Source organism: Fulmarus glacialis, unplaced genomic scaffold (genome assembly GCF_000690835.1).
Source record: "Fulmarus glacialis isolate BGI_N327 unplaced genomic scaffold, ASM69083v1 scaffold2586, whole genome shotgun sequence".
Classification (NCBI taxonomy): Eukaryota; Metazoa; Chordata; class Aves; order Procellariiformes; family Procellariidae; genus Fulmarus; species Fulmarus glacialis.
Window position 1 is genome coordinate 1 of NW_009216024.1, and position 23,711 is coordinate 23,711.

The window sequence follows — 23,711 nt, forward strand, 5'->3', positions numbered from 1 at the left end:
TTAATGATTCTATGATTCTATGATTACTTTACTATAATGCATATATGAATGCTTGTTCCTTGGGACTTTAAGTTTTGAGTAAGACAAGACATCTGCTTGTAAAGTCAGCAGGAAGTCTGACCTGTGTTTGGATTAAAAGTTTCGGATGAAAAATATGCTCAACGTTAGAGAACGTGTGTGTGAAAATCACCTAATTCAATTTTCACTTTTCTCATTTCTGGATTTTAGTCTAGAAACTTTGAAATGCTAATATAGTTCTTATGACCATACTGCCCTTTGATAAATTTTATTTTCCCAATGAGTATTAAAAGATAATACTCTCTGCAACTGTGTACTTTAAAGAAAAAAAAGGAATGTTAGGTGAAGGGCAGACAGAAGAAGGACCAAAAATTTTTTTTTTTTTTTTAAAAGCAAAAAGACAAGGCAGTGAAATTATACCAAAGGAAACAAAGCTAGTTAAATTTTATTTTCCAAAACTCCAACCTAAATAAGTATGTTAAATAAACATCCAGAAAACAGTCAGTGCTCACTCTATTAGCAGATGCACAAGTTATTTAACCAAACAAATAACAGTGAAATATTAACAGAATTATTTACATGCATATTTACAACATGTGTTCTTTACAGTAGCTAACTTTTGGGAAATATTTCCATTTGTTTTTGGTAAGGGGTTCTACTCAGTCTAACCAGTAACAGATAACAGGAAACAGTACAACTGAGTTTGGCAACAACAATAATGGAGTATCCTAGGCAAACTAACATGATTATATGGGGTCAAAAAGGAGCAGTTGGCTTCAGAACATTAACGTTTATGAAATATATGAATTTACTCCAACTACAAAATTAAATCAAACTACATGAAATTAGAAGAATGGAGAAGGTTACAAGGGTTGCCGGAAAGTTAGACATCTTAGATACATTTAAAAAAAAAAAAAAATTGAGCACTGCACATACTCTTGAGAAGCATGTGTTAAAACATAACTATATTCATATAGTCTTGAAGAACACAACAAATTAAAGGATCATTTTTGCTTGTAAAAGTTGAAATAAGCTTATATGAATCACAGGTCTTGAAAGCACCCGACTTCCAAAATACTGCTTGCTTTTTCACATATCAACATATAACATGTTTATTCCAGAAAAAAAAGTCAGGACCTCACCCATATGGGTTTTGGAAGAGGAAGAAGAAGGAAATAAACATCCCCCCCCCCCAAAAGAAAAAAACCAACCTTCACAAACAACTTCTCATGATTGTGATCTACAGGGAGAATAAAAAAAGTAAAAAAAAAAAAGAAAAAAGAAAGAAAAAAAAAAAAAATTGTTTGTGGGATCCCCCCCTCCTTAGAAAAAAAAAAAAAAAAAAAACCAAACCCAAACCAAAAACCAAGTGTCTTGTATATGGTAGAAAGGATAAGTAACTAAAACAAGCAAGCAAGCAAATAAATTTAGATCAACTTATTCTTCCCCTTTCTCCCTCAAGGGAAATTTTATGAGACAGTTCCCCATTAAATTTTAATTTCAATTATGATAATTTTTAAATCATTTTTATTGCAGCCAAAACATTGTTCACGTACCTGTACATAAAATAGACTATGATATATACACAACATTTTAAGTTACAGGGCATAAGTTTACAATTTTTGGCAGATTCTGTTAAACAAAATGGAAATTCTGTAACTTTAGTACTTGGAGAAACTCAAGTTCCTTATTTTGGTACAAATGTTTTTTGTCCCCCTGTATTCTAACCATACTTAAGCTGGTTTAATAAACTAACATTAATGTGTAACATCTCACTGTTTTCTCTTATGTTCTGATTCTAGACAGAATTTTTCATATGCTTCTTCAATTTCTGGATCCATCTCATCATCAATGTCATCAAAATACCTAAAAAAAAGAAGAAAAAAATCACCAAAGATGTTAAGTTTACATACAGATTTTCAGAAACATTTATGTAGATGTCAAGAATAAAAGAGAGCTTTATAAATAGCAGTTAACTATGACATTTTCTTAAGGTGGATGAAGAGGAAAAAAATCATGGGCATACTATGAAAACAAATAAACAGAAACCTCAAAGCAGCATAGATATGTACAAACAGCTACAGTGTTTGTCACCATTTTAGATCATCTTATGCTGTCCACAAAGACAGAAATAGTTCCCGAGATGATGGAAAATGCAGTAATACAATCCAAGCTTTCCAAAATTTAATAATGCATCTGTACTGATCTATTTGCAAAAACTGTAACTGGCATCGTATTAGCATAATTTTTGGCTGGTCAGCGTCCTAGTTCAAATACTGTATCAGCTGTCTTGGTTGCACACTAGTCAAAGAATATATTTATATAGAAAACCTGTGTTCCTATTTGTTGATATATGAAGTAAGGCAACCTTTATTCACCTCCCTATTGCATCTGCATTATATTACCTTCTATTATATGGTAAGCAGTCTTTCAGAAAAGATCTGTCTTATTTGGTCACAGAAAAGACTGGATCCCATTAATGATAGTAAGTATTGCACAGAGTGGAGACTACCACAGAGTTTAAAAATAAAGCTGGGAAGTGATGGTTACCGCTTCAGCTTTCTTTCTCCCCACAGTTACTGGGAAGTAACTTGAGTGTTCCCCGTTTTCTCTAGGTCCAACTGGAGTGTTCATCACCATAAACTAGGACAACAGATTTGTAGCTTGAACATGACAGTGTACATAATTCTAAACAGCCTTAAAAAAAACAGTCAGCAGCTATTGACTCTCAAGAAGTGTGTATTAATTTCAGGTGCTCAATTTATCTTCCGTGCCTTAGATCCAAACAAGGGAATCGGCACGTCTCATATGCAGAGAGGCCATAAATGGTATGTATGTTTCACACAAAACCACAGTAAGTGCCACAGAAACATATAAGGAAGGTATTTTTTCTTCAGTGTTGTGCATTGAAGAAGCAGTCTACATATTTATTTTATTTGTTCGTTCTTTCTTGTAGAAGTGTAGACTTGACAAGGGACTCAACACAGAACCCTTCTTCCTGATGTCAGTCATGAGAAATAGCTGACAGAGGATAAGCAAACATCTGTCTAAGCTTTTCTTAAGCCTTCAACAAGGAAGGTTCCACAGTCACCTTGTGAAGGTTGACTCACACTCTTCCACGTCATTCTTTGGATTTGCTGTGTTTTTTAACTGCTGTCTGCCTCTATTTTGCATTTAATTTGTTCTTCTAAGCACAGAGGTTCACATGGGTCTTTTTTTCCCCTCAGTATGAGCTTGTTGATTTCTGATGACATCTCTAATTTATTTTCCGAAGTTCTTGCCACTCGCCTCAGCTAGGCATGATCTAAAAGCTTTCTAATTTACTAACAAAAATATCGATCCAGGCCAGCACTCATTACACATAAACACAACACTGAAAATGTTCTTAGGTATCAAATCATGATCTGAAAGTCCTCCTTCAACCAGGTGACTACAAAGCTCAGAGCAATTTATTTTAGACCATATTTCTTTTACTGGTTTCCTATTAAATTCTTACAAACCGGTGTCAGAAAGTCAGACAACATTCCCATCTATTGCTTTCCCGTTTGCCACTAGGTTGCTTTTCTTGCTCTACAGTCATACTGAATCGCCATTTAATTGAGGGAATACTACTTATCCTGAAGAAAGAAACTTAACAAACTCCTCCCTTTGAAAGACTGAAAATTTTGTAATCATCTCTAGCTGGGATGTGTGTGCGCATGAGTCAAATTCAGATTGCCTCAGTATCAACACTTGAAGGTCTGGTGCTTTATTTTGCTTGCCAATTTATTTTTTAATGCAGAAAAGAGTATGTTAGTACATATGCATAAATATCTGAAATTTAATTACCCTACTCAGTTGGAAAAATACAAAATTTGTTTTAAACTTGTGTGATTACAAACCAACTCACACCCAAACAAATACATAACTTTCACTGTGGAGTTAAATAATAATTATATTATTTAGTTTCATTTTTGTCAAGATTGGATTCCTAAGTCTGCAGTAAAAATAACTAGTATTAAAAAAACCCCTATCACTCAAAGAGAAAACATACGCATCTCCAGGTCCTGATAGATCTGTTCCATTTTCTTCATAATCTGGGAACAAATCCTCTCTTTCAAGCAGCTCTTGGTATTTTTCTTGGTAATCTGGCAAAGTAAAAATGAGACTGAGTAATATATAAGACTAGTCTTCTAAATTAACATACATCTATACAGTTTGAAAATAGCCTATTTAATGAAACTATAAATGGCATGAAACGTATTATAGAAAAAACTCCTGCTGTGGTGTTTTCTCAGGACATCAATTGACTCAAGAATGATACCTATCTTTCCAGAGAACTGTAAAGGTAGTCACAGATGTCTTTACCTCAAATGACGTCATGCCATGTTGTGCTCAGATTACAGAAAACTAAGAAACCAAGGAAGAAACAAACCCTTTTGCTACTAACAACAGACAAACAAAAGACGACTTGAAGATTTCTGGCTTCCTGGAGAGACCAAGTGCTGAGGACTATAGCACAAATTCTTCTGAACTATATGAACTCAAATACATACTCTCCATTTTAAACATGTACCTTCTTTTAATGCAGAAAAAGGCACGTGTTACACAAAGCCTGCAATTCAGACATAATTTTGTCTTTTAAGTGGTACGAGTTTCAGATGTTTGAAAAACAGCTTTTTATGTACTTCAACAGGACAAATTTAATTACAACTTTTCAAAGAAGATTGAGAAGACAGGTATACTAAGCTTGTGACGTACCTGGATCTGCTGCAGTGAAAGGAACACCATCAGAAGTGTAAAAAGTTGGCTCATTCTAAGAATAAAGTTATACAGAAGGTTATATGCATATGTTTGTAGTTTTCAGCAACGTGATTCAAATTAATTTGATTCAATATGAATCAAATTAAATTCACATTAAATTAAGGAACTGAAGTGTCCATACATTCTTACCATAAAATAGTTTGGGTCATTTTCAGGGGTAGCTTCTGTATGTGGAGAAGTTCCATGAACTCTACCCCAGTTACTTGATCGCAGTTCTACTAGTTTCAGAAGCATATGTTTCACATCTCTGAAATAAAGAAAAGCACCACAAAAATTAGAATGTTTTGTGCTAAGCAAGAAATTGGGCTTATCTTGCAAATACTAGATAGTTAAATCCCTCCCCAAAAGCTAAAAAGGACAAAATTTGGTCCAGTCTGCAGATAATTTTGAGTTAATTTTTTTTCCCCTGCACGCTTTGTGTGTCAATTATGAGATACTCACCCTCTCCACTTCCTCTGTGGTAAAGTAAGGAGCCCATATGAAACAGAAATCGCTATAGTTTTTAATCAAGATACCAAACCTGCAGCACAAGTTGAGGAACAAATCCTTTTCTGATAAAAGGATAGTACTGGGAAACACAGGGGGATGGTCTTCAAACTGTATTTTAATTCTCTAATTAATGCTCCTAACTTTAGCCCTCTTAATCACACTGAAATTTTGCAGTCAACAGTGAGAAATAAAGTCTCCAATACATTAGATACCACCACCCATTTCATCTCTAGAATAAAAGAAATTGCTTTCTTCTTTTAAGCAAGTCCATGGACAAGAGTCTCATTAAGGAATAAACAAACAAATAAAATCTTCAGTCGTTTTCTGCATTAAAATAAGTTTGTGCTTCTGAGTCTTTGAAGCCTTGGCTTGCACTATCAATTTTCTCTGGTTCCTGAAGGAAAATGTTCCTCATCTTCCCTGGGGGCAGCTCAATTATAACCCACAGATACGATGAGCTATCTGTTGGCATCCCTCCATATGGCAAGAGATCAGGTCACAGTGTCTGAACCCTCTATAGATTTTTACTATATTTGCAAGAAGGTGAGGATGAAGTACAGCAGAATCAGATAGCCTCATGCACGCAGTTGATTGCAAATTGAGAAGCAGAACACGTTAGCCAACCACTCATTTTTTTTCCAGACTGCAGTAAGACCCTGCCAAAAAGGTATGCTCTCCAGGAAAAAAAAAAAACCCAACCACAAAGCATATCCCATTTTGCCTTTACATTTATAGTGACTTGTATATATTTAATACTGTTACATATTTAATACTCTTTGTATATATTTAATACTGTTAAATTCAGATTTAAAAGCATAAACTCTGAAATATTGCCACTATTGTCTCTTTGTATATATACTTGGTCTTAGAGCCTAATGCACTTATGGAAGATTTCAAGACCTAAAAGGTTAAAAAAAAGAAAATAATCATTAGAGTGGAACGTGCATCTCTGTTAAAAGATAAAATACAAAAATGAAAAAACCAAAAAAACCCCTAAACCCCCTCAATTGAGAAATATTGAAAAATACTTTTTTTTTTTTGACACGGGAAGTGACCCAAGTATTACCTTACTTTTCATAAATGGAAGTTTTTAAAATAATGTTTTGGACATGTTCATATTCTTTAAGACTTTTAAGGTGTTCTGTTTAATATAAAACCAAAACACTGTACATAAATTTATCTTCTCACCTGCTACAGTTTGCATCCAACACAACATTTTCAATTCTCTGGATCATTTCCTCCATATCATTCTTTCCTTTTTCTTTCCAGGCATCTTCTAAAACTGAGCCTGTCAACTAAAGACAAGGGATTAGTTTTTTTTTTTTTAAGAAAATTACAAAACTTTAACAAACTGTCAACAGAAGAGATTCTGTAACAATTCATAATGTTTAGATGCATTGTGTGACTATCTGAGGGCTGAAGCGCCGAATTGTCTACATCTTTTTGCTAAATAGATTAATAGACCTTTAAACAATTTATTTTAGACTACAGAGAGTATGGTAGCTCTATGTCCAATGCTTATGTTACCTAGAAGTTCACAGCCACTTCTCTCTTTTCAGTCTTGACATTTGTCAGACCTTACTTGATTTAAGTATGTTATAAAAAAGGAGACCTTATTTTTGCAAATGATGCAAGTGATGAGAATAACAAATAGTTTAATAAACTTTAGAACACTTCAGTCAACTTAGCTAGCATCAGACACGCCAGAGAATTTCATCTGGGTATATATAAGAGGATCTAAGAATTATCTGACCAAGCCAGCCTGAATTTTAATACATAAAATCTGTGAGGCTGAAGCTGCTGCCGAGAGAGGTTTAGCAGCAGACAGTCTAGAACTGCTGTGGATGAAGGCCTTTTATGTTAAGAATGGGTACTTCATTGCCCAATAATTGCACAGTAGGAGTTAAATAAGAAAAAATTAGTTTGCCACTATGAGCAAAGTTAATAGCAATTCCTGATCTACTCAGCATAAATATTACATGATCCAAAATGCTTGGAATGGCATCCGATGATACAAAGGAATAAAATGCAAAGATAAAAGGAAGCACCTTAGTCAGCACTTGTTTGGTATTCCCAGTTTTCTACTGCGGCCCTACCTTGATCCTAGGTAATAGCATCAAGGTGGTTTAATTAAAAATAAACATATTGCAAAACAAACAGGTGAAAAACCTGTATCTATCACTATATTAAATGGAACAGACAAGAGGAGACATTTATTGCTTCAGTAGTGAAACCAAGGTTTCATGAGGTAGCCCAATCTAGCTACACATATACTCCAACATTTGTAGATACTGTAAGACATGAGAAAACACTTGCATTAAAAAAAAAACAAACCTCTGTTCTGTAACACATTTTAGATTTAGCAACGTGTCATAAAATAATTTAGATCACTGTCTTTTATTTCAGAATGGATTCTGTGAAGTCAAATAAATATTCCAAGAATATCCACAGAAATAGCGAGACCTCCATCTTCTTTGGAGAACAATTATAAAGAACAGCAGCACTAGAAAGCTTTCTCATTTGTGTGCTGCCTTTTTGAAAGGTCCTTCAGTGGGTCTTGCCTGAGGGAAGCACTGCCGACATAAGGATTGACCACAGGAGTGAATGTGCTCGCTGAACACAACCTGATACTTGCTATGAGCCAACCTGCTTAAACATCCAAACTTGGGTTTAAATTGGAAGATATAAAACCTCTCTTTCCTATTCTCTATTTACCATATCAAAAGAAGCTGCCAGAATTGGAATTCAGGATAGAAGAGTCTGAAAAATAGTGGAGTGGGAGGACAGGGCAAGAATGAGGAAAAAACAAACCAACCAACCACAAAAAAACAGAAACAAAACTCCACAAAAATACTGTTTATCTTTTAACCTTCATTCCTAAAATAAACTGTGTTTTCCCAACTATGAGTGTAAACAGAGCTAGTGAAGATAAAAGTTTCTCCCTGCATAAAGACTAACAATTTTTTTAAGAAAAAGTAAAACTTAAGAACCAAGAGGTTTGTTTTCATCGTGAAAGAGAAATACATGTATTTCTACAGTAGTAATGATGCAGACAATACAGTGTGAAATAACTAGTATCGAGAACCTTTTGCCGCAAAAAGTAGTAGATCCTATCTGCTGAGTGTCCTTCAGAAAGAACGTACCCAAAATACCACAATTCATTCAAGTTGGTTACAGTTTTCTCCCACACCAGAAGCAGCAAAAGGAGACCTGAAGGGACTGCTTACTTCTTTGCGCCTTGGCTTCAGTTCTATTGCTCTTGTATGTACACAAATGGCCTTGCATTTTACTTTTAGATCAGTACGTTACTTTTTTGTTGACTCAATTTCAACAGTACTAAGGAGGGGGAAAAAAAAAAAGTACAGCTTGGACTGCTAATGATGTAAGTGCATAAAACCCTATAAACACTTCCTCGTTTGCAGTTTCCCCCACTGCTCCCAAAGGTAGGAAGGTTAAAAAACTTGATTTTTTTTTCTTGTAAAATTACTGTCTCACCTTCAGCAGTTTCACTGCACATATCAAATTACTGTCCACAGGATTAGAGAAGAGCGCATTTAGTAATTCCCGAAGGCCTTCTTGAAGAATTTCTGCCCGCGTTACCTGTCCCTTTGTTCCTTTAATCTGCAAAATATATATAAAAAAACATTTAAAAGACTTAAATTTTAGAAACTAATTTAGTCACATTTTGTCTCTTAAATGCTGTATGATTTGGTTTGTGATCAACGTAGTTGAGCGCTTTAGTTGGAAGAACATGCCAAATACTCTAACTATTTTAGAACACAGACTTTGAGTAATATCCTTACAATTCTGACATATATGTAACGACGCACGTCTAGCATTTTGTTTCTTTGCTAATAAATTGCTAAGAAAAGCTACCAAATGCCCGGCAAATGGTCCAAAAAATAATGGTCCACAAAATAATGGTCCCAAATTCCCAGAACCCCATGCTCTTTCCCATACTACAATATGTATTCTCTACAGCTGTAACGGCTTACTTCTAGAAGGCACCCTTTATGTATTCAAAAAATTATAAAAAATGGTTTAAAAATAAATTGTATATTCCACAGAACTGGACAACTCCTGCTCCCCCAAACCCTTTGCAAATCTTCCTTTTTACCTGTAAAAAGTGAAAAGCAGATTTCAAGGCCCACTTATGAACAGAAATGGAAGAGTCAGAGAATTATTTTCTTTCCTCATGCCAGCACAACATTTTTTAGTGTCTGCTTACATCAAACCATTGAAATAATCCAGTCAAAAATATATTTTTAAATACAATACAGCAGTTAGTGAACTTACAGGTGTAAGAGTCAAAGAATTTTTACATGTACGTACACTTTTTTGTACATATCACAGATACAAAAACCAAATCCAAATACAAGATTTCATGCTTCATGCATAAGCCAAGGACTCAACGTTCAGAAGAAGTATCTTTAAATGTCTGCATTTTTAATTGCTCATTTTGAGGATTTCCACATCTTCCTCAAGGGTTTGATAATAGGTCCTATTAATGGCTGAATGCTGCATTACATAGGTTATTGATCTGCTTCTGCTAGGTTGTAATATTTCCTATGTTGGTTAAGTGCAGTCACCTGGGGGTTTTGCCAGTCAAAAGAAAATACCAAAAGCTTCACTCCAAAGGTGGTTTATGGTTGGTTCTTTTTATGAATTCTTACACTTTTTTTTTAATCTTTATATACTTCCCCTCTAATGATCTTCTCCTTTAGACACACTTTGTAATGAAACTGTTCTAAAGTTCTTTTACTTTATTCCCCTCTCCTTTTAGAAAAACACCTCAAATTATATTCCATTTCAATGTTTACCTAAACACAACAAAAAATTATGGAAGAACCACCTGACGTGCAACTTTATTCTTACCTCTAGGTTAAGGTAAAGTTCAGCTAAGAACAGCACAAAGGCATGAAATTGTTTTCGAGTAGTCTCATCTCCTTTGGTAGCTTCATCTCTGTTTTCATACTCTGTTCGACACCTGTAAACGTTAAAACAAAATCATATCATCTGTAGACATCTCAACATATATAACATGCTACTTTTTTAACAGAATGCTAAGAACTTATGAACTGCATTGAACCTGTTAAATGCTGAATACTGAGAGGTATGATTTGTGAAGGAAGTGAGAGGACTTCACAAAAACACTGTGGATTTGTGTCCTTTTAGATGAATACATATGATTACATGATCATGTTTTCAAGCACTGAGGTATCTGAGATAGCAAAATGAAATAGAGCAAATTACAACATGTAAAAATTAAAAGACAGTTACACAGTTTATATATTAGAATATGGGCCCAGGAAGTTTAACACAGGCAGCCAAATGTCCACAAAAATAAAGTAGATATACTCTGAAAGACATTTTTCCCCTTTCAGGGTGCTGCCCACGTTGTCTTAAACGCATTTACACTTACTGGATAAATTCTTTATCTCACCATTTTAAGTGACAGTGATTCATGACACCAAGCTGAGTGGTGCGATTGATACTCTAGAGGGAAGGGATGCCATCCAGAGGGACCTTGACAGGCTAGAGAGATGGGCCTGTGCAAACCTCATGAAGTTCAACAAGGCCAAGTGCAAGGTCCTGCACCTGGTTGGGGCAATCCCAAACATGGATACAGGCTGGGCAATGTGTGGACTGAGAGCAGCCCTGTAGAGGAGGACTTGGGGGTATTGGTGGATGAAAAACTGAATAGGAGCTGGCAATGAGTGCTAATAGCTCAGAAAGCCAACTGCACCTTGGGCTGCATCAAAAGCAGCATGGCCAGCAGGTCGAGGGAGGTGATTCTGCCCCTGGTGAGACCCCACCTGGAGTACTGCGTCCAGCGCTGGAGCCCTCAGCACAGGAAAGACATGGACCTGTTGGAGCGGGTCCAGAGGAGGGCCACAAAAATGATCAGGGGGATGGAACACCTCTCCTATGAGGACAGGCTGAGAGAGTGGGGTTATTTGGCCTGGAGAAGGCAAGGCTCCGGGAAGACCTTATAGCAGCTTTCCAGTACTTAAAGGGGGCCTACAGGGAAGATGGGGAGGGACTCTTTATCAGGGAGTGTAATGATAGGATGAGGGGTAACAGTTTTAAACCGGAAGAGGGTAGATTTAGATTAGATATTAGGAAGAAATTATTTACTGTGAGAGTGGTGAGACACTGGAAGAGATTGCCCAGAGAAGCTGTGGATGCCCCATTCCTGGAAGTGTTCAAGGCCAGGTTGGATGGGGCTTTGAGCACCCCGGTCTAGTGGAAGGTGTCCCTGCCCATGGCAGGGGGGTTGGCACTAGATGATCTTCAAAGTCCCTTCCAACCCAAACCAAACCATTGTCTATGATTCTGTAATTTAGATTTAGGTAACATGGCAGTGAGGTAATTTTTTTAGTATTCAACAACCGTGCTAAAAATATACAAGTTTACATAGGAGTTCAAAAACAGAATTAAAAAAATATTTGAGATAAAAGGAAAGCTAGACAACGTCTAACGTGTTCTCAATGGTTATGTAATGGATTAAGAAAGACTGGAGAAACTGAAAAATCTAAGGAGCTGAAATTTTGGTAGAAACTTGGGCTGAGAAACAGAAGAGGAGCTCTCTGCGGTCATATTGTTAGGTTGTTTATTCCCCCTCTCCCCCCCTCATTCCATCCTATTAGCAATAAAAACATAAGCAACGTTAAATTCATGGCTTCAGGGTGCTAAAATAAATGTTATCTATTGGGTTGGCTTTAAAAACCAGGAACCAGATAATCCAACATTAACAGGAATTTCCTTCATGTTAAAGTAACAAGCATAGTTAAAAAAAATTAGAAGATGAAAGTGATAATTTTGAAGGCAAAAAGGCTCATCTGCTTTGGGACAAGGGAAAAAATAAGTATTTTCAGCTTCTCCAGAAGGTACCACTCCTGATAAAAGATCATCAGAATGCATTGCTGTTAAAATTTATCATGCTTTTGCTCCTAAACATAGGTGGACTAAGTGAAACTTAAAATAAGAAGCAAGCCTGAAGCTTAGAAAGCCAGAAGTCCTTAAAGAAAAAAAGGCTAATTTCTAAAGAATTCTGAAGTATTGAAATGTACTGCTCCTTCAAATGTCATGCAGTAAGATTTCAAAGGAAATATATCAATTTAAAAAATGTTGCATTTTTGTCAACCACTAAGTCTAATGATTAAACTGTAAGCCCCCAGAACTCTGTAGTAACTGAAAATTGAAGACATTTATCGTTCTGGATTTCATGCATCTACTTCATAGATATAAAGTTAGCTGATCAATGAATAAACCTTACACAGCAACTCCAGCCAGAAAAGTAATTAAAGAAAAAAACACAATGAAGTAAGTCCTGGCAAGACTAAAAGGACAGGGACAGTACATGTATGTGCATTTAGTATACTTTTAAAGTTGACTAGCTTTCAAACTTACCCTGTAATTAAGGATCAATCTAAGATACTCAGTTCAAAAGAGCCTACAGAACTCCAAATGGAGTCCTATTTAAAAATATTAAAATATTTAAAAATATATGTATTCGATATCCAGTATGTACCTGTGCTTTAATCCTCAATCTAAACTTCTATTTTAAATATATACCTCTTCGCACAAGACGTTAAGAGTTACATGCAAAAGAGGAAGACATATAAAGGCTTAAAATGACATGCTGATACTGACCTTTGAAGTAACAACTGTCGGAAGTTCCCACTCTGCGGACTAATGGTTAGATGGTGAGATAGATAGTTACACAACCGTGCTCCCATGTAGGAAAAATTTGGGACAGATGTGGCCTTCCAAAATAGAAGTGGAAAAATAAATTATTCATAAAACTCATGATTAGGCTATCAGGAAATATTTTTAAAAGCTTTTCTGAAAACTGTGTTTAACAACAGTTGATTAGACAACTGAAGAGCAGAAGATTAATAATTACTATTTGTCATGTTAATTTTTGTATCTCATCAACACTTTGCTATATGCATTTCAGCACTTAAAAGTTCATTATACTGTGATTTTGGAGCTTTAAGAAAACAACCAGCATAATGCCATGTGTCCTCAACTCTACTTCTCCCTTGTGACTTACAACCAAAGAGTGTCTGAAAGTCACAAACTGTTTACGCAAAAAATCAACAGTCGACATTAAGACACTTTTTCAAGGACACATACTCTCTCAAGGAGCACCGAGTACACTAAAACAAAATTTAAAAAGTCACCTTCATTCAGTCCAAGAGCTGTTTATCCCAGAATCTATTTTTGGCAATAGTGAATGCCCAGGGACAAGAGCATGTGAAGATAAATACTTTTCCTGTGCATGCTCCAGCAATCTGCAGAATAGCAAACTCCTGATTCAGATGTTAAAACTGTATCATTTCAGTTAATAGCTCTTGATGGGTCCTTTTTTCTAAAGAAAGTCCTGTTACTGTTGAACATTCACACTTTTGTCATCTAAAAACAGGTGGTAGCAATGAGATTTCACAAATAAGTTATACACTGTAAATACTTTTCCTGTGCATGCTCCAGCAATCTGCAGAATAGCAAACTCCTGATTCAGATGTTAAAACTGTATCATTTCAGTTAATAGCTCTTGATGGGTCCTTTTTTCTAAAGAAAGTCCTGTTACTGTTGAACATTCACACTTTTGTCATCTAAAAACAGGTGGTAGCAATGAGATTTCACAAATAAGTTATACACTGTCTGAAAAATATTTTGCTTTAAATCTGATACTTCAAAATTTCAGGAGGTGGAAAAAAGTAATTAAGAATTCAATAGTGTCTCCATTCAACCTCTCATAGAACTTAAGGCAGAACATCCCCCTATTTTGGCAATTTATTACTGTTCACTTGTTTTGAACTCTCTTCTAATAACACTTGAATTTAAGATTATTTCTCAGATAGAGCTTCAGTGAAAAGAGGTTCTGGTGTAAATAACTCCATCAGCTCTGCCAAAAATAAAACAGGGATATGAAGAATTCATTAAACTTCTCCTATGGCTTTATCATCTTTGAACATTCCTTTTACATCTTGATCATCTGTCAGCGCTATAGATGTGCTTGCGCGCTTCTGCTTCTAACATTCATCTTGCCATTAGCATGTCAATGCATTATAGCTAGTTACCTTCTACAGGCAGAGAAAAATACACACTCAATGTAACTGTACTATGTGCATAAAGTTGCTAGAAAAACGGAAGTGTCTTTGGAAGATACAACAAGTTTAAGTAATTAAGATAGTCAAATAGAATTTAATTTCCACTAAGAGGCATGTGAAATAGCTAACAAGCTTTTTGGTGTTTTGGTTCAATCAGTTGCTTGGACTAGAAGAGGTGCCCCCTTGTTTATAAGGCAAAATACATCACTTAAATTACACTTCTGTTTCTAACAAAAAACCAGAAAACCAAACACACACAAATTCTTCAATTTTGTATTTTTTAAACATTATCTTCCTAATTAGTTGATCTGTATTTGTGGTTGCATCAAATACTGAAACTATTAAATTTTAGATCTTATGACCTGGCATAGCACACAGAGACCAAAAAAACCACCCTACATCTTCTTAATAACGAATCATTACAGTGCAATATCATCTTCCCTGAATTATTGTTGCCGGCAATCCCAGTTTATCTCCAACTCAAAAAAGTCACAATCTAAGCATGAGGGCTAATCTACGAATACATATCTTGAGAAATTTTAGTTGTTGTAACAGGAACAATCCACTGTATTAACGATACAACAGTCAAGATTCTTAAGCTATGAAGTCAGAGTGTTCAACTTTTGGAAAACAAAAGAACTGGCACTTTACTCTGTCCAGAGACATAAACGGATTAGGAAGAACTGGGGAAGTATGTAATTAATCCTTACAGATCCTTAAGATACCTGACATACATAGATGAATGGAAGACTGTACAGGACTTGGTCTTTTTCCTTCATGAACCTAACATCTGTAAATCTGCTCAGTTGGGTTAAATTAACATTGCTGAAGCAGATGCTTATAAATACAGTTCAGCAATTTTAATTGTTTTGTGATAAGTCAGGAAACCCAAATACTTGAGCCTCTGCTCAAAACAAAAGAATAATACGCATAGTCGACTTACACTCGAACGCTATCCTATCCTGACATACAACAAAACTAAAACCAGATGCTTTTGGATACTAGTACAGCTTTTTTGCCCTTAGTTTTATTTTTCACATAATTTCAGACTGATAACACTCAATGCTTCTCAGCTGAGGAAGGCACAGCCAACCCTAACACAGGCCTTGTTTTTAAAACGGGGAAGAGAGGAAGAGGCAACATTAAAGACTTACATTAAATGAGAGTCAATGTATTTAACATATATGAAGTTAAAAATGGGATAAATTCCTCTTTTTTTCTTCCAGTAAAGTTATATGGAATATGTTCATCTTTTTTTAACTATCCTCCATGGTTCAAATAAAGGATGGGAAAATTATGCTGCCAAACACAGCACAGGTCATCTTAACATCTAACTAAACTGTTCCGAACTAAATATGCATCAATTCTGTATGATAATAAGAAACTTGAGGCTCTACAGCTCTGTACAATGACTAACTAGTCATGCGGCTTCTACATACCCCAGATTAAAATATTCTGCAAATATGTGCACTTGAAAGGTGAGTAAGGGTTTGCATTCTTCAAGGTAGAATTTGAAAGCAACCAACCCAGGAAAGTGAGAGACACCCAATGTAATAAATAGCAAGCCAAAGTGTGACTTCATTCTCTGCACCAAGCCCAAAAGACAGTAACAGCAGCTCATTTGCTAAGCAACACATATTAAGCTGTTCTTTCCAATGGCTCCCCCAATTAGTACAGAGTTCAGCTCAAGGTCTCTGTCCTCATTTCCATGGCCATCAATGGGGTTACCGTTAGACGAGCTTTCCTTTCCTCCAATTATGCTGTTCTGAAATAGGTATATTCCAAATGAAGAAAGCCTGTCAATAAAGGAGCATTTCCCAAAGGCTGATGTGTACGGTAGGTATGAATTTAGTTTTTTAAAATGCCAAGGAATTAAAAGTATCTAAGTATTACAAAGACTTTGTTTTGCGGTATAGAATAAAAATGTACAACCCTGACATTGCTTAAGAGTTTCTTCAATCTCTACTATATATATACAGCAATTCAAATGTAACTCCCTCTAATTAAGTGCTGTAATTTCAACTCTAGTACCTGACCCAGGAGATCCAAATACACAACAAAGGAAACAGAGTAAATTGGGGAAATTTATCAACCATCCAGGCATCCCACACTTGAGCTACCATTTCAATTTATTAAGCAAAATCAGTCTAAAAAGAAAAATTCAAACCATTAAAATACTACGTAGATACAATTACATAACAAATAATACATAATGCATATATTGGACACTAGGTAACAGAGGTATAGTATCGATGTTGTAAGACACAATACACAGGCTACCTGCTGATAGATGAGTTCAACAAGTTCTTGTAAAGCTTCATCTGCAGTGACCCAGCCATTCAGTGTTTCGGCAAACTGCTCTATTTCAGTTTCAAAACAACCTGGTTGCTCGGTGAGATGATTCAGGAAGTCTTGTACATATTCTGCCAAAGTCAGATAGCCATCATATCTATCTTCAAAGGAAGAATCCTATAGCAGTGAAAGAATATACAACTGTTTAAAAGGAACCCAAAATAATGTTGTTACACTTATTATGTCCAGAAGTAACCACATAGCCCTTAGTCTCTAGTGTCTCTGCGTACTTGATAGTGATCTTAATTACACAGTTCACGTCAACATTTTTAGATAGCATAGACCTCAATGCATCAGAAAGCTCCAGTAGTCCTATCATCTTAAGAACTAGGTAACATGTTTTTATATATATTAGGATGTCCCAGCAAAACACATCAAAAGACAAATTAAAAAGAAATCAAACAGTTTGCCAAGTTGGGTACAAGATTAACTAACAAACTAATAAGTAAGTATATCTGTTAAGAATAAAACTACCAAACTGAGGCTCAACACCCACTCCTGATGCAAACATAAACTGTGCTGCAGATACATGAATTGTAGAAGGAAAAATAATTGAAAATTTGAAACAAAGTATTTTGGGCTCCAAAGTATAGTGCTCCAAAATATGCAGAAGGAGAAGAAATTACAGAAATTCAATAAATACAGTGTAGTGTTCCCATGTAGAAAGTTGAGCCATGAAAACAGACCTGTTAAAGTTGGCAAATTTGCATCTCTTGGCAATGGATGAAAGATTACAAGGCATGAAATGAAACTATTCCAACGGTATTGTATGAATTTGCAGCTACTGTGGTTAAAAATCAGACAGTAAACATACCTGCTCCCTAAAGAAAGGACGAGCTAACACAATACCACATTGATGTTTATGCTCCCGCTGATGGAACAGAAGGCTGCTAATTTTGTCCATTCAGAAATGAATGTATGTAACAGTATCTAAAGTCAATACTGTTCTGGATGATTACAATACTAGTGCATGAGGGCAACAGCAACGGAAGCGACATACTACATAATGTCACTAGTAATAACACAGTACAAATAATTCACTTTGTCACACTACACAAAAGATTGTGAAAAGCATCTCATATAGATTTCAGAAGTGCAAACAGGAGCCTGAAGAGGGACTGCTAAAGAAATGACTTACAATTAGAGATTCAAGACATAACGGTAACATACAGAACATCAGAATTCTCAACTGATCTACTATTTAACAAGAAAAAGATTTAAAATACACCTACTGTAATGAAAAATTGAGCTAAAAATGATAAAACACTTTTTCTTTACTTAGTGACATAAATACATTGATAAGGTTTATAATTATATTCTCCCTCTCCCCACCACCCCTCCCCTAATGAGGGTGTTGTTTACTTTCTGTCTTCAAAATGCCTCAACCTCTCCTGTACTGTGAAGCATATAGATCTGTGAACCATTTTTATCTGGATGTGAACTGTGGAGAAAGACAGATACACATTGCTGAAAATCGGTCTTGACATTAATTTCATGACCTCTGAAGAATGTGTGGGGAAAAAGACAGATTTTTCCAAAATTCTTGAAAGACCCATGTCATAAGGATATACAACTTAAACTAATGGGGGACACATCAATATAACAAAAGAAAAGCTAGAAAGATCTCCTATGATGTTTAATTAAGTAGAATATTTGCCCAGTGAATAATACTATGGCTTTATGGAAATGGTGACTAATTGTTACTACGGATAAAGATAAAGCCTTCAACAACCTGATCCAAGTTGGTTTTGCTTTGAGTTGGGGATTGGAGCAGAGGAACTTCACAGGTCCTTTGCAACCTAAAGTATTCTACGATTCTAATGGTTTGGAGCTTATAAAGCCAAAGAATAAAGGCTAACAGGCCTATGTGTAACTTGCTAAACACTCTATTTCTTTAAAGGAAATCAACTTTTACTAGGCAATTTCAAAGAACCCAGTAAAAGTTCAGTACCATAAACGATTTTGTTCCACAGAATTATAACATTATTGTGCAACAATTGCAGCTTAATCACATACAGCTGAACTCACATCTCTGAACTCGCATCTCTCCAAACAACCTGTTTGAAAACTCTCCAGCCAGGTTGCAGTGAATGCAATTGCTGTAGCTAATGAAAGAAGCTGCTCTTTCTGACAGCCAGCAGGTTGTTATGAGATCCTCATTCAGCAGAGAGGAAGGTATCTTCCTCTTACACTCACGTGATCAAGAATTCAATCTTGCAAGAGAATGTCCTTGTTTTGGAAGGGGCCCCAATACCATTTGGTGTACTGGTGTCCCTGTATTCATACCCCCCTTCCCATTTTGTAATTAAGAGGCTAAACACAGAGGATAAGCTCTGTACCATGTTCATCTACCTGTACTAAATATGCAACTTCAAAGGCAGTCTAGGTTTTAGTAACTATGCCAGGGAACAGAACAAATGGGAGAGAAATATGAGTAATTCAAATGTTGTAATAAAGTTGTATATTGCTAAATTAGTAACACTTGATACTTTAAAAACTAACTCATTTTAGCTCAGTAACTTCTAGACGTAAACCACTTGCATTTCTCATTGGCAGATTTTAAGATTTAACAGCGAAGCCAGCACCACGTACTGTATCAACTACAGGAAAACAAAGCAAATCCCTCTTGATTATTTTTAAACAGCATTTGGCTAACAGGAGGCTGTAAGTTTACACATTCATTACAAATTTATGATTCAAAGCCAACTGAATGAAAGTCAACTAGAAATTTTCCATTAATTTCAATAATTTTTCAGTCAAGCCAACACTGTCTAATCCTACTCCTTTATCTTTGATAGGTACTGGATAGGATCCAGGATTATTCACAAGAAGAAAGTCACCAGTTTCAAGATTATGGATTTGCCTCTCTTCAATTAAGAGTCAGTTCGTAAGTTTAAAGACATAACAATGAAAAGGCTAAATAGGTGCTAAAACTCCTCTGATTTACGTAAAGATAAAAGTCTATAGAAAAGATCCATGAGACAAATTTGCTCTTGGGCTCTGTTTCTGTACATGTGGTAATTACCACTTTCCTACATCTGGTAAGTATTCACAACATTTCCACTTAGGAACTTAATAATAATTTATCACTGATTTGATTTCTCTTCCCACTTCTTAAGAACAAGCTTTTTCCCCCTTCAGATTATATGCACTCAACAAGTTTACAATAAAGTTATTGCAAACTTAAGTACAAAGACTGCCGCATGTACAAAATCACCTGTCCATGCCGTATGAGGTTAAGTGGCATCCTCATGCTTGGCTAAATGTGTAAAACCAACACTGAGGCTGCTTAGCCTCCTTTTGGAAATTAACTGAAGAGAAAAAAAAAAAAGCAGGGGAGGGGAGGATTCCACCTAAGATAATACAAATCTCACTCCTAAAACTATGAAGTGAGGACATCATTATACCCTTCTGATGGAGTGATAGCCATATTATTATCATACACCCATGCCAGAGAACAAGTCTGACATTTCCTACTGGCAATCCAAACCTGAATCTAGTCACCAATTCTACTGCAGACATCCACAGCTTCCAACGGGATGGACAGCTGTATGCAAACAGAGAATTCCTCGGAGGTCCTTCTTTGCCAAAGTCGCAGTAAAGTTTTTCTGAAAATTCTAGTGTGCCTTGTATGCTGTACCCCTTAAACTATCTTAATGGGTAACTGATAGTTTTCAGTATCAGAACTAACTGGAAGTTAACTAATCTAACAATCAAATGTTATACAGATACACATAGCAATTACGATAATGTACAATCAAACAAGAAATCAACACTTAATTTCTAAAACAATAAATGCTTCACAGCAAAACCACTGTGTATTTTATAAGAGAAATGAGAGTTTTCAGATCTAAAAATTCCAGGGAACATTAAAATTAATACATTTTAGTTTTCATTTATAAGTCAGAAAAACAGAAGTTTCTCAAAACTTTGTTTTGATTCAAATTTTAAAACTCGTGGTCAAAATCTGTGTAATAGTAAAGTGTGCTAAATTTCTTATTTTTGTTGCAAGTGAGCCTAGTTTATGAAATTGATTAAGTCATTAAAATAACAAAACCCCAAACTTCGTAATAGTGAAGGATGAAAAGTCTGAAACACCACCATTCTATGCCTAGTATATTCTGATTAGATTAAGGTCCCTGCAACATAATTCCAAATAAATGTTCTAGTTTTGCTAGCATTTTAAGAGGTATTTTTATTAGTAGATGAGTCACTCACATTCATAGCATATTCCTACAACATAGCAACCAGGAACTCCCACATGCTCGTGTGTTTTTGCAAAACAGCTGAAAAGCAACACTGCTGGCCTCAAAAACTTGTAATTACAAGTATGCAGTATGTATGCTATCCCAAATAGCATTTCTTTTGGTCTTGAAACTGAAATCCTTTATTTACAGAAAACACGTAACATGTACTGGGGCAAAGTAGTTATTTTTCCCCTAGATTATCCATTCACTGAAGCTTGTTTGTGTTGGCATTTTGTTAACAGTTATATATTGGCTATGAGCTTGTATTATCCAGAACAGTAATTCTATTCAGTAAGCTGGCAAAGCTGGTAACATTAAGATAACATCAATTTTACTGGTGAGGAAAAGACTTCAAAACACCAAACCACCATATTTAGCATTCAAATCAAGTATTTTTCTGTAAGTTATTAAAAATCTCTTTGTTTCAGTACAATTGTTTTTTATCACTTGGCTGTATTTGTAAAAGTAATAGTTCCTACCTGTTTATATATAGTACCAGAGTTTGGCTGCTGGCATAACAAAAGGATATTCCAAGAATTTACACAGATCTTCCCTGGAGGAGAACTACTGAAGCAATAACGTAGAAGACAATGGAGTAGAAAAGAAGAAGTACCAACTTTTATTACATGATGCATCTACAACATTGATCTGAGATCACTCTTAATCTGGCTGCAAATATATTTCTTATTAGGTATGCGGGTAGGTTAACTGCTAGGAATGAGCCTAACCCTACTTTTTTGCCCTTTGGTGATACAATACCACTGAAGGCATTAAAAGATACATGATGGTACAGTGAGTTAGGCAGTCATGGCCAATCATACCCATGACACATTAAATTTAGGAAAGGTAAAGCCTGTGCTCAGAAAAGCTGAAGTTCAAGCTTTCTCCCACACTTGCTTCAAAAACCTGTGAAATCTGCGTAAGAGTGCAGCTAAGCCTTTACTTAAAATGCAGTGTAGATGTAACTACAACAGAGGCAGTCACCAAAAAGACAGCTTACTCTGATGTTGGGTGTAATCAATGCTTGGTGTAATCAACAAGGAATGTAGTTATCTGCAGCAAGCTTTAGCAAAATATCCCACGCTAAAGGCTCTCCCGTACAACATAATATCCACTCATTATCACCTAACGTTCTGCCTGTGACTCTGGAGGTTATCATCAGAATTTTTGGAATCTCCTCAGTAAATGCAGCATTAAAGTTATCTAATATACAAGATGTCAAAAAAACGTTAATTTGAATAAAAGTAAACTGGTATATACTAAGAAGAGAAAATAAACACTCACTGTGAAGTTCTGATTGCAGTTCTGGTTGTATCCTGATGGATAGAACTCAGGTGCTTTAGCAGACAACTTTGACGTTACCACAGGAGCCACAGCCACCTGAGGTTCAGCCATTTCTGGCCCAGAATCAGGAACTGAAACTTTATCTTGCGATCCAGATGGAATTCCCGACTGTTGCAGGTCTTCTGAAAAGTTTTTGTTAACAGCTTTTCTTAGAAATTGCTAAACTAGTATGTATTCACACAGAGTACACACCAAACACATTATTTTTTGGACTTTAAATATACTTCTACTATAAACACGCTTTCAAGTTTACTTCAAATATATTGGTCTTATTCTTTTTCTTAAATATAGATAAAGTTTTCACTTTAGCAAACTCTAGATGTCTTTCTACATGACAGAAAGTAAACACAACATTCATGTGAAGGTGACTAAAAGAAAAGGGAGAGGAAGGAAAAAATGAAAAAAGAGCGCTCTCCTCTCCCATGAAAACATATTTTCCAAAAGAGCTAACCTGAGAAACTTGTAAATCTGCTTATGGTATGCTTGCTCATCTTATGGGTTTTTCATAGATTTCAGATACAAATGCAAGACTTTGAAGGTCAATAAATGGAAGACGTCAGTAATTTTTAACAACACTAATCTGTAACATAATCCTCAAAGACACTTAGCTATCGTTGTTCTCGTACACCATTTGCCAAAACATCCAATGAAACAATGTTTTTAAAACCATACTTTCCACATTTTCCAAATGCATCTTTATAGATTAGCTCCTAAGTTTATTGAATATAGAACCTGATACCTACCTGAAAAAGCTAACCAACAAACAATGCTTTGTGTTAACGTTGGGTTGGGTTTATTTTTTGGCAAACCTTTAGGCTGGAGTTCTTCAATAAGGGGAAGGCTGAGACCATCTGTGGTCAGATTAACAGATGGATAAAACGCACACACAGATGTGAGGGCACAGAAAGGGGAGGAGGGACAGAGAGGTGTTGTAAGTGGCTGCAATACAACATCACACCTTTACCTGCGCCCAGGCCCATAACCCAGAAACATGACCACTCTTCTGAGAAAAAGCACAGGTGCCCCTACGTGGCTCATCTCCATGCAGTGCCCAGGAGCCAGGCAGGTTCCAGGCAGGGGTGTGCAGAGCGCTGGCCCTCAGGCCGCGGTGACCTCTCTGCTCCTAGGTGCGGGGGTGGGAAAAAAGACGCGATCCCGTGGCCAGGCCGGAGGGAGGGAGGTAGGGGGGGAAGCCGCACGGCTCCAGTCTCGGTGGGACGGCGAGGGGAGGTGGGGGTGAGTCGGAGCGACAAGGGAAGCAGGAGCAGAGCGGTGCGGGAAAACGAGCGGAGCGCGGCAGGCTTCAGGGGGCTGCTCCCCGACGCTTTCGACACCGAGG

General features: G+C 36.2%; 1 protein-coding gene across 2 annotated transcripts; it reads right to left on the reverse strand.

Annotated features, from left to right (window-relative positions):
- Positions 1–1,422: 1,422 nt before the first annotated feature.
- Positions 1,423–23,218, reverse strand: PAIP1 (poly(A) binding protein interacting protein 1). Of its 2 annotated transcripts, none has more exons than XM_009579122.1 (11): positions 23,116–23,218; positions 22,313–22,494; positions 16,710–16,898; positions 12,967–13,079; positions 10,186–10,297; positions 8,806–8,931; positions 6,499–6,605; positions 4,951–5,068; positions 4,759–4,813; positions 4,052–4,145; positions 1,423–1,884 (listed from the first exon to the last, which is right to left on the reverse strand). In XM_009579122.1, exons 2-11 carry the CDS (start codon positions 22,421–22,423, stop codon positions 1,791–1,793), a joined length of 1,119 nt encoding a protein of 372 aa, XP_009577417.1. In that variant the 5' UTR covers positions 22,424–22,494; positions 23,116–23,218; the 3' UTR covers positions 1,423–1,790. The 2 variants fall into 2 exon arrangements, with proteins under 2 accessions (XP_009577417.1, XP_009577416.1); XM_009579121.1 differs by lacking the exon at positions 23,116–23,218 and adding an exon at positions 19,818–19,819 and having other exon boundaries at positions 22,330–22,423.
- Between the last annotated feature and the right edge of the window lie 493 nt (positions 23,219–23,711).

Bases quoted from the DNA above. Each gene is read 5' to 3' on its own strand.
- PAIP1 (XM_009579122.1), bottom strand. From the start codon at position 22,423: ATGGCTGAACCTCAGGTGGCTGTGGCTCCTGTGGTAACGTCAAAGTTG. The intron at 16,899-22,312 runs GTGAGTGTTTAT...TCACTGCTATAG, and splicing joins ACTGCAATCAGAACTTCACA to GATTCTTCCTTTGAAGATAG. The intron at 5,069-6,498 runs GTGAGAAGATAA...TCTTTATTTCAG, and splicing joins TTGGATGCAAACTGTAGCAG to AGATGTGAAACATATGCTTC.